Source organism: Myotis brandtii, unplaced genomic scaffold, assembly GCF_000412655.1.
Source record: "Myotis brandtii unplaced genomic scaffold, ASM41265v1 scaffold136, whole genome shotgun sequence".
NCBI classification, from domain to species: domain Eukaryota; kingdom Metazoa; phylum Chordata; class Mammalia; order Chiroptera; family Vespertilionidae; genus Myotis; species Myotis brandtii.
In genome coordinates this window covers 1,230,888-1,242,648 of record NW_005354829.1, presented here as the reverse complement: position 1 = coordinate 1,242,648, position 11,761 = coordinate 1,230,888, and the positions used below count along the sequence as shown (strand labels likewise).

Genomic DNA, 11,761 nt, shown 5'->3' with positions numbered 1-11,761 from the left:
ACATATATACACATATATATATTATAAAAAGTGGCCTGTGTGGCTCAGTTGGTTGGAGTGTTGTCCCATGAACCACAAGGTCACAGGTTCCATCTGGGGTTGTGTCATGTAAGGGAGGCAACTAATCCAGGTATTTCCCTTACATTGATCTGGCACTCTCTCTCCATCTCAAAAAAAAGAAAAATACTAGTAGATATCATACAACTGTTGGAGGGACTATACCATTATTTGTGAGGAAGTTTTGCCAGATAAATGAATGTAAATCTCATCAGAGTTCTAAACCATCTATTTATAGACAATATAAGGCAGCGGTTCTCAACCTGTGGGTCTCAAACCCTTTGGCGGTCGAACGACCCTTTCATAGGGGTCGCCTAAGACCATCCTGCATATCAGATATTTACATTACAATTCATAACAGTAGCAACATTACAGTTATGAAGTAGCAAAGAAAATAATTTTATGGTTGGGTCACAACATGAGGAACTGTATTTAAAGGGCCAGAAGGTTGAGAACCACTGATAAAAGGGATTGAGAAAACTCAGTCGAATAATCTGGTCAATTTAACCTGTCAACTTGATTGGGCCACTGGATAGTCAGGTAGCAGCTGAAACACTAATTCTGGGTGTGACTGTGACGAGATTTCTGGGAGAGATTAGTATTTGAATCTGTGGATGAGCAAAGCAGACAGCCCTCCACATGTCAGTGGGCAACATCCATCACTGACGGCCTGAAGAGAACAAGCACCTGGGAAAGTCGCATTCACTCTGCTAGACTGAATGCACCAGCACATCCACCTCCTGTCCTGGGTGCACCTGGTTCTCAGACCCACACTGGAATCTGTACTGTCTCTTCTCTGACTCAGGCCTTCACAGTGCAGTTGACTAAAAGCCATAGAAGTCAGTTATTTTGTATGTATAAATCTAATTTCATTTCATTTTGAAATCTTTGATCAAATTTCAGTTGGAAGTTGGATATTTGAGGATTAAAAAAACCTTGTTGATAATTATGTTATACCGAGGTAATGAATGGCATTAGTGGTATGTAAATTGCCCTGGCCAGGTAGTTCAGTTAGTCCCAATAAGCCAAAGTTTCAGATTAAAGCCGAGGTCAGAGCACTTTACAAAGAGCAACCAACAAATACATGACTGAATGGAACCACAAAATAAAATCAATGCCTCTTTCTCATTCCCAATCTCTCACTCTCTCTTTCTCTCTCTGCCTTGCCCCATCCTCTCACTCTTTATAAGAAAATAAGTTAAAAAAAGAAAATTACTTTAAAAATTTTAATGTAGAAGTATGTAAATTAAGAGTCTCTTTTAGAAATATATAATGAAAAGTTTACAAGTAAACTCAGAGATTTTCTGCCCAGAAATGGAAAAAGGCTGGTACGACTGTAGAGAAAAGTTGCAGAAAGCTTAGTTATAGAATATAGGTTCATCATAATGACTTCATAAGACTTTCTCTCCTATTCTGAATACCTAGAATATTCTATAATTTACTTTTTAAAAACCTAACCATTTGAATTCCATTTCAGTGTTTATCTGCTCTCATTTAGCCAAGGTTTCTCCTACTCCCTTCCTTAAGCTTCATCAACTTCCCTTCATCCATTTCCCTTCATCTCAGAGCTCTCAGATCCACTTCAACTCCTTTCTCCCTCACAGTTGTTTCAAACTGGTCCCCTTTCTCCACTCCAAATCCATCACCTGCTTCCCTGTTCCCACATCCCATCCCACCCAACAAATTTCTCATAAGAGATTGAGAAAAGACCAAGGCTGGCATTAAAGTGCCATCTGCTTGTAGGTTATATGGGCTGGATTTCAGGTCTGATTTCAGTCTGCCTGTGTCATTGGGGATGGGATTTTTGATCATCTGTTCCTCCAGAGACAGATGCAACCAGGAAAATAGCAACAGTTTCCCTTTCAGTTTGGTGTCAGCATACACATCAATTTAGGTAAACCTCTTGGAACCTCTGGTTTTATTTTTAAAATATATTTTTATAGATTTCAGAGAGAAAAAGAAAAGAGAGAGAGAGAGAGAGAAACATCAATGATGAGAGAGAAACATTTATTGGTTGCCTCCTGCAAGCCCAACACTGGGGATGGAGGTATATGCCCTTGACCAGAATCAAACTCGGGCACTCTATCCGCTGAACCAAACCAGCTAGGGAGGAACCTCTGGTTTTTTGTTGTTGTTTTGTTGTTGTTGTTTGTTTTGTTTTGTTTTGTTTTTTTACCATTGAACTTGTTTTAATGTTTCTTCACAAATGGTGAAAAATACTAAAGTACAGACAAGGAATAATCATAATGTTGTGGCCAACATTATAAATATGGAATTATAAATTTAAAACACTTTCTGGTTTAAAAAATAAATCTGGTAGTCAACGCAGCTTGCAGGGTCTCTGCATCTAGTAGGGCCGGTCTCTGCGTTCCTGACGGTGTTCACCTTTTTGCATGAATGGACCTCTGCATTGTTAAATACAAAATGCTTAAGGTGAAGTTTCTTTTTAAAAAATATAATGCCCTGCATTTTGCTTGCTTTCAAGTATTTCTGTTTCTCAGCCATCTGAATTAACTGAGAGAGCAAATTGAAAAGAACCTGGAGTGGTAAGAATATTGTTTGTACTTAGAAGAGTTACTGGCTGCCAGGCACTGCTATGGGAACCCAGGACTGAGGTTTTAAAGTTAACAACATGTGGTCAGGCTTATCACTGGGAATCAGATAACACAGATCACCCAAGGAAGCAGAAGCAAAGAGACTGACCTGGTAGGAGGATAGGATGGTGGTGCCGTGACTGGCTGCATGGGGTAGCTCCCAGGTACCTGGGGATAACTGTAGTTACTCTGTCCATATCCCAGGCTGGGCTGGTTGTAACCCCCCGTGCTGGATTGAGGTTGACTGGTCTCAGCGGGTTTGTTACCATCCTGTGGTCTTGCAGGTGCAGTGGTTGCCGGCTGTTGCCCATAGGCTGAGTAAGCAGGCTGCGTGCCATACGCAGACTGAGCTGCATAGGAGGCCTGGGTGGTAGTGACCGTAGCAGTGGTGGTATCATAAGCACCAGTGCCATACCCCTGGACAGGCTGACTGTAGGCCTGGGGGGCAGCTGGAGTAGTATAACCTGTGGGAGGCTGTCCATAAGAAGTCGCATAGGCTGTCTGCCCATAGGTAGCAGTGGTCTGAGCCTGGGTATAGCTGACATCAGTGGGCTGTCCATAGGTTCCATAACTTTGCTGCCCATATGCCTGCGTGGTCTGTGCATATCCTTGAGTGGGCTGGGCGGTGTAAGCACTGTAGCCCTGCTGGGCTGCAGCTTGGCTGTAGGTACTGTAATCCGTGGACGCCATTTTCTCTCCTTCCTCCTCGTTCTCTCAACGTCTGTCTGGAACCTCTGGTTTTAAACAAAAATATTTGACACCAGATAATGAGATATTCTAGAAGAAGATTCCCACAGGCAGCTTCAGACCAGCACTTCAGAGCACTTTGCACTTATAGATATTCATCACCCCTTAGGTCTGGTTGGGATCCTGGTATCTGTATTTTTAGCAAGCATTTAGATGATGTGCATTTAGGGCAGTGATGGCGAACCTATGACACGTGTGTCAGAGGTGACACGCAAACTCATTTTTTTTTGTTGATTTTCTTTGTTAAATGGCATTTAAATATATAAAATAAATATCAAAAATATAAATCTTTGTTTTACTATGGTTGCAAATATCAAAAAATTTCTATATGTGACACGGCACCAGAGTTAAGTTAGGGTTTTTCAAAATGCTGACACGCCGAGCTCAAAAGGTTCACCATCACTGCCCTAGGTAGTACCCTTGCTGGTAAACTCTCTTTTGGCTTATTCCCAACGAAAAGGCAACTCAAGGTAAAAACCATTCCACTGAACCCTGGGCCTCCCAAGGGGAACACAACCCACTAGCTCCATAATGGCACTGATCTCCGCCAACTCGACTTCCGTCCTCAGGGCTGGGAGTGTGCCGAATATGGGCAGCCTCTACGTCTCATCAGAAGAACCCAAGGAAATAATAAGGAATGATCAACACTTTCTAAGGGCTTGCTATGTGCTGGCTCTGTGCCAAGCACTTTATATACATTATCTCACTTAATACCAAGTGACATAAAATAAAGCTCACATGAGAAAAAGGCCATGCCACTCATTCATGCTAATCCAGTCCCTCAGCCTCTGTGAGTGACTCGCTCTTGGACGGAAGCTGTGTTCTGGGCCTGCTGCACTCCCAGAATCCCTAGGTGTCTCAGCGGCTCAGAGTGCGCAGCTGGGGCCCACGTGGGGAGGATTTATCGCTCACAGGCCTTCTGTCATTAACAGAGATAAATCCAGGTATTGTCATTACGGTAATGGCCTCTGTGACTAAGAGGAGTTAAATAGAAAGTCAGCGAATGTCAGATATCTTGAAAAATCTATTCACCATGAAGTCACCTTCTAATGTGTTTGGTGGAAACAATAACATCCATTTTCACTCCAGACACTGCTCTCTGTGGTAAATAATATCACGAGGTGCCTCTATCCTGTAAGTCCCCAGAAACTGTTTCTAATTATTGTCAGAGGCATGTCAATTACCAACAGAGCCTCCAGGCAGCCCTCGATGTGGCTCTGATTAGAAACATGTTTTACTTCCATTTCTTCAGATGTTTCTATCTCCCTCTCCCTTCCTCTCTGAAATCAATAAAAATATATTTTAATAATAATAAAAGTAAAATCTTTGCTTCCTTTCCAACTTGGGCCTGGCATAATGGCTCCAGCAAAGAAGGGTGGAGAGAAGGGCCTTTCTGCCCTCAAGGAGGTAGTGACCACAGAACACACCATCAACAACACAAGATCTCTCACCATGGATTGGGTTTCAAGCAATACATGAACTATATCTGCATGTTGATGTGAAAAACAAAACAAAAATCTGTAGATATATTTTTTTGTAAAAAGAAAATTGTAGGGAGCATTTGATATCTTGCTTCACAGCAATGGTCAACGTTTTGGGCTCAAATAAATGCTTATAAATTATTTACTTATTTTTTGTTAATCCTCACCCAAGAATTTTTTTCCATTGAATTTTAGAGAAAGTGGAAGAGAGAGGGAAAGACAGAGAGAAACATTGACGTGAGAGAAACAACAATAGGTTCCTCCTGCATGAGCCCAGACAAGGGCCCTGGTGCGGGAAGGGCCTGCAACCAAAGTATGTGTCCTTGATTGGAGTTGAACTCCGACTCTTTGGTCTGCAGATCGATGAGCTATCCACTGAGCCAAACTTGCTAGAGCTCTTATAATTATTTTTTTAAAGGAAAGTGTAGAACACAGCAAAAAGTAGTCTCATATTATATTATGAAACAATCCTATATAATGAAAGGCTAATATGCAAATATACCAAACAGTGGAACAACGGAAAACCAAACAACTGGTGGTTATGACGTGCACTGACCACCAGGGGGCATGGGAGGAACATGGTGGGCATGGGCAGCAGGTGGCAGAGGGCAGAATATGGCTGGCATCAGCTGTGGTGGGATACTGGAGCAGATGAGCAGGGTGCCAGACCAAGGCGGAGCGCCAGTTGCTGTCATCAGGGTGAGCTTCTGATGATTACTGAAAATTGTTTGCTCCCATGCTCTGGGGGCAGGTGCCCTACACACTGTAGTCCCGCCCAGGACTCACACCTGCTACTGGAGCCGTCCATGCTCACACCCACTGCCACTGCCCAGTGCGGCCCCTATCGCTCAGTGCCATCAGTGGCTGTGAGCTGCTTCAATACCAGCAGCAGGTGGGAGTGAGGCGTGGCCAGCAGCGGGTGAGAAAGGTGGCTGCTGACCCCAATTGCCCCTCAAGGTTTCTCCACGTCCCCCTGATCCTGAGGAGCGATTAGGGCAGCAGCCATCCCTCGCAACCGCTGTCAGATGCTGGTCCTAATAGCTCCATGCTGTCACTGGGTTTGAGCAGGGTGGGCGCAGTTAGCAGGGGGGAGAATCTTCAGTGTGAGTGGGGGCTGCAGGGCAGACAGGGGACCAGGGAGGTGACAGGAGGGGCCAGGCTGAGGGGGGGGGGGAGGATGGCACAAGCCCCGTCCCTGTGCCCACCATGACCTCCCAGCCCACAGTTCCTTTCAACGTGCATGAATTTGTGCACTGGGCCCCTAGTTAATATATAATGAGTGTCTATGCTTGTGTATTATGTATGATTAGGATGTTTTTGGATGGATACAGAAGACACTTAAGGATGGTCAGGCAGGAAGAGTATAAGGAGGTTGGGTGACCTCTCTCCAGGTGAGAGAGCAATTTGCTTTTCAGTGTGTCCTACTTAACAAGTGATTTTTACTAAATTTATCTATATTGTTCTAATTTTTAAAATGCTTCCCATAAAATAAACCTAAATGATGTTCATTGGAAAATAGTTACAATCCAGGTGTTAGTTTTGCTCACTAAGGAAAACCTTTATCCTAGATCCTGTTTGGACACAGCCATTCCTGTGGAGGAAGTCCTCAAGTCACATGATCTCTGTTGTCTGGAGGGTCAGTTCTCTCATAGTGGGGACTCCAATGTGATCTGTGCACCCAGGCTTCTGTCTCAGGGCCACACATCTACTGAGAGCTCATAAAATGTTTGCTGGATGGCTTAGTGGATGGAGCATTGGCCTGGAACTAAAGGGTCCAGGATTCAATTCTGGTCATGAGTACATACCTTGGTTGCAGGCTCTGTCCCAGGCCCTGGTCAGGGCTCCTGAAGGAGACAACCAATGGATGTGTCCCTCACACATCGATGTTTATCTTTCTCTCTACCCCTCCCTTCTATTCTCTCTGAAAATCAATGGAAAAAAAGTTTCTGGATGCATAATTCAGTGAGATGCCTAACTGGGATTGATGAGATCAGACAGGCCTGGGTTAGAAATGCAGATCTGACTGTTTCCAGCCTCCCCTGCAGATGATTTTGTCAGGAGCAATGGGCAGAACATATGAGAGTCTCTATCCCAACCAAACCAAGGGTTTGCTATTACGCCCGTAGGAAAGCCTGGATGGCTGCTACCCCCAGGCTGCTTGGTAGAATATCAGTGCAGCGCAATGAAGGCATAACTGTCTGGCAGACCCTGTTCTTCCAGGGAGGCCTGGGCTGAAGAACCAAAGATGATGTGATCTGAGCATGGAGCCATGATAAGAAACCTGGGAAATCCACACTTTCTAATCCTTACCTGAGGGCATGCTTAGAGAGAGGGAGGGAGAGAGAGAGAGAGAGAGAGAGAGAGAGGGAGAGAGAGAGAGAGAGAGAGAGAGATGCCCTGACTAGGATGGAACCCACAACCTGGGTATATGCCTGACCAGGAACTGAACCCATAATGGGATGATGCTTCAAGCAATGGAGTTACCTAGCAAGGGCAATACTTTTTCAGAACAGAACTTGTATATTAACTCAGTAATTTTTATGGCATTAACATCATAGCCATCTCCCATTGAGCCCTGAGCTCAATTACATTTTAAGTGGTAGATTCAAAACCAAAAGATCTGGTTGAAGAGGATTGGTCTTGCCCTGAGCAGTGTGGGTCAGTAGATTAGAGTAATCATCCCATACACCCAAAGGTTCTTGATTTGATCCCATGTCAGGGTAAATGCCTATATTTCCAATTAGATCCCAGTCATGGTGTGTATGGGAAGCAACCAATCAATGTTACTCTCACATCGATGATTTTCTCTATCTAAAATCATACCAGGGTCCACCAGACACCTCATTTAATTATTCATCCGGCAGGCCTTGTATAAGCCTTTGCTAAATGTGAGGCCCTGTGTTAGAAGCCTCGATGAAAAGATCCCCCAGGAACCCACCATCAGAGACTGACAGCCCAGACAACAGAGAGAGGTGATGTGGTTTGAGACTTCCTCCATGTGGATGGCTGTCTATTCTGTGAATAGGAGAATGGGTTTCCTTTAACCAGCAACTCTATAACCTGGACACTAGCAATTTCCCAGTGAACGCCAAATAAACTTGTGTGTGTGTTTTTTAAAGTCATGATATACAATTTTTGTAAAAGCACAGGTATTATACTAGAGTACACTGAAAAACACATTGCTTTTTGCATCCAGACCTCCAGGCTTTCAGGCTACTATACTGCATTACCATTTTTCAGTTTCTTCTGTAATTTCCAGGAATATACTATTAACAAACAAACATCCAAGCAAAAAAACCTTTTTTCTTGTTTTATTTTACATTATGAATGTGCTATGTCCCTTGCATTCTTACTTTTTTTTTTTTGGTTTTTGCAACTTTACACTTTGTGTATGTGTGTGTGAGTGAATGTGTGTGAAAGCGAGTTTACTTGTGAAGCAGTGAGATAGAAAATGGGCTACTCCTCATGTTATTGGAAAGGGTACCTGGCCCTGAACCAGTCTACATAGGACCAGCCAGGAGTGTGTAGGTTTTTGACTTCATACAGGAAAGAATTCACAACACGAGTCCAGGAGAATTTTAGAAGACACTTATAAACAGGGAAGGGTTGGGGAAATGAGCCTAGGCTGGGCTGCTTTGGCTCACTAAGAAGTCAGAGAAAGGGGCGGGGTGTACCTGACATGAACGGGCACTGCCCACTGCTGCCCTGGTTGCAAGCCTCATGGGGTCCCTTAGAGTTTAGAAGATGCCTGATTGTGGGGGATGGGAGAGGGGGAAGGCTCAGGTGTGCTCCTGGGAAGGAGAGCATTCCTTTTACACTTTATAATTGTATACTGGGCCAGTGTGGATCAGCTGGTTGAGTGTTGTCCTGTGCACTGAAAGGTCGACAGTTTGATTGCTGGTCAGGGCACATTCCGAGGTTGTGTATTAGATTCACAGTTGGTGTGGGTACGGGAGCCAACTGACACATATTTCTCTCTCACATTGTAACCAATCAATGTTTTCTCCCACATCAATGTTTCCCCCTCTCTGTCTCCCTCTCCCATCTTCTCACTCTAAAATCAATAAAAAATACATATTTTTTAAAGTATGAGATATTTTTCTTATTTTCTATGTCGATCTATTTCGTGTATTGTTTTGAAATATTCAATGCCTCTTCAATGTAAAAAATATGAGATATATTTGTGGTACACTGTTTTTGGAAGGATCAGTGATGCAATGCTTTTATTTTGTGAAAATTTTATAATTGGAAAGAATTTGTAATGGATTCTCACACCTTTCCCTGGAGAAATGGGGAATATCAAATATAAATATTACAGATAAAACCAGAAAAGAGCGATAAAACCACCTGTCTCCTGGTAGCTGCAAAACAAACACAAATATGCCATGCTCCTGGGAACAGAAGATCCCAAGAATTAAAATGGGGTCATGGCAGGGGGCAGGGCCACCTCTCCTGTGAGGTGTGTTCTCCCCAAGTGCAAGGGGTTTCCTCTGTGGGGGGCAGTTTGACAGACATGAGCAGAGCAATGACCATGGGCCAGCCCCAGGCCCAGAAAAGCAGCAAAACCAGAAAAGCAACAGCACAGCTGACCGCAGGACCAGCTACATTGAATAGTGACCCCCTGCCCAGGTGAGGACCAATCAATCAGTGGAGACCCTGACCTTGAAGGACATACCTAGGAAGCTGATGTACATTCTATTGAGATCCTCCCCTGGGACCTCCCTAAAGTCTCCACCTTTAAAACCCTGGGCACGCAGGACCCAGCACACTCTCCCTCCTGGGAGCCAGCTCCTGCTTTGCCCTTCTCTCTCCCCTCCCCATCCCAGAGGTGGTTCACCTTGACCTTCCTCACTTCTAAGCTCCAGGGACCCAACATTTGCCTCTACAAGTTGTTTCCTAAGCCCATTTCTTCTACCTTTGTTATTTTCTGAACAAATGTTCTTTTATAGTTTGAAAAAAAGTAAACCAGGATCCTGAGACAGTCTAAGAACCATTGTTATGGTCACACTACATGGGGAAGACCTGACTCAAAATTTGGTTCTGGTGTCAAGACTGCTAGCGGCACAAACACGGCAAGAGGGTATGAAATGGTTTATTACTCACTTCATGAGGATTTATGTGGACAGGACGGTGACTACAGGTCCAAAAATGGCTGGAGAGAAGGGAGAAAAGCAAGTAGCTTGGGGTTTTTGGTTGGTTGGGGAGGCTCTGGGGGGCCAGTTCCTCTGCAGGCAGAGTCTGAGTTAGAACCGCCACCCACCTCTCTGCCTTGTGAAGAAGCACTGAGGCTGTCTGCATGGCTTGCCCAGATGTGTGTCTTTGGGCAGGAGAGTGCGGGGGAGGCAAATGGTGAAGCCAAGGGCGTGAGGATTAAAAGCCATCAGCACAGCCCTTGCTGGTGTGGCTCAGTTGGTTGAGTGTCAGCCCATACACCAAAAGGTCACCAGTGTGACTCTCAGGGCACATAGCCCGGTTGTGGGATTGACCCCTAGTTGGGTTGCAGTAGGCCAATGGATCATTTTCTTTACATCCATATTTCTATCCCCCCTCACTCACTCTCTCTTCAAATCAATACAAACATTTTTTTAAAAAGACATCAGCAATCAGCAGAGATGGACACATGCCTTTTATTACAAGCACTCTCTATTAACACAGGATGAGAGTAGATCACATGGAACAGATGACAAGGCGGCTCATCATTCATCTTTGCCTATACGCATTACAAGTGATTTTGAAGAAGGTCCTAGGCACAATAGGGCTTAAGTTTTTCTGCAAAACTTTCACTGAAAGTATACAAATGTGATCTATTTCTCAAATATAAAATGAAAACTTCTCCCAACTCATAGTCCAGAAAAATGCCTATCTGTTCCCAGTTGCCTGAATCCCATGTGACAGATGTATTAGCCCAGAGCTGAAGCTGCCAGCAGCCATTTCTTGGGGATGGTGGCATAGGAGCATTCCTGGGGAAAGATTCCTTGCATATGCCTAAGGACCAGGCCCCTGTGCCTCTTACTTCTACCTGCCAAAAATGCCTGCCAGCATCAAATCCCTCAGAACACAAGACAGCTGGGTAAAACGTGCTGGGAATACTGACGACCAAATGATGTCCTATAGGTCACATGTTTTCTATCCCTTGAGATAACGAGACTTGGATGGGCTGTTTCAGGATCCAGTGTCAAATCTACCTGAAACGTGCCGATCGTTTTATGCAGGCCCAAATAATGTGGGGGGAGAGGGCAACTCTCCTTCTTTAATTCATATAAAAAGATGGTGGGGTCTCTAGTTTTTCATATCTGTTGTGGATACTTTCAATGCCAGTGGATAAATCCACGTCTGTCTGCAAACAGTTACTGATAATATCACTAAGCAGACTGTTTAATATGGAACTATGGTTTGATATTTGGTTTTTCTCTTCAATTAATTTTCTTGAACATTTGTTTCTTCATTTAGCAAACTAATAAGCCTTGCAATCTGTCCCTTTTCCAAGAAATGTTTAAGTTGTTTAACTTCAGAGTGCAATTCATCCTTTTCATTTTCTATCCTCTGTCTCAATTCAAAACATTTCGACATTTGCATTTCTGACCGAATTTCAGTATCTTTAATATAGCTCTTGAGCTTCCTCCTGTGAGTAGCTGCAGCTTCTTCAAGGGGCATCAGGGGGTGATCCCCGTGATCAGAGGAGACCCTGCACTGGGCACACAACAGCTCCAGGTCCTTCTCACAGAACAGGGCCAGACCCTCACGGTGCTTCTTACACAGGGGTTCCTCTGGCCTTTTCCTCTTTCCCCTCATGCCGGGAATCTGCTGAACAATCTCAGTCATGTGACATAATTGGGTGTTCCTCTTAAAGCTCCTGTCAGGGCAGTGGTGGAGGCAGACAGG

General features: G+C 44.3%; 1 protein-coding gene and 1 pseudogene across 1 annotated transcript; both read right to left on the bottom strand.

The window, feature by feature from the left end:
* Positions 1-2,699: 2,699 nt before the first annotated feature.
* LOC102240378 (RNA-binding protein EWS) lies at positions 2,700-3,380 on the bottom strand. Its single transcript, XM_005860511.2, has one exon. The coding sequence runs from the start codon at positions 3,339-3,341 to the stop codon at positions 2,715-2,717; it is 627 nt and encodes a 208-aa protein (XP_005860573.1). The 5' UTR covers positions 3,342-3,380; the 3' UTR covers positions 2,700-2,714.
* Positions 3,381-10,492: 7,112 nt separating this feature from the next.
* The window catches only part of LOC106725091, a 2,152-nt pseudogene continuing 883 nt past the window's right edge, over positions 10,493-11,761 (bottom strand).

What these genes read in the sequence shown, in the direction of transcription:
- LOC102240378 (XM_005860511.2), bottom strand. Translation starts at nt 3,341, where the DNA reads ATGGCGTCCACGGATTACAGTACCTACAGCCAAGCTGCAGCCCAGCAG.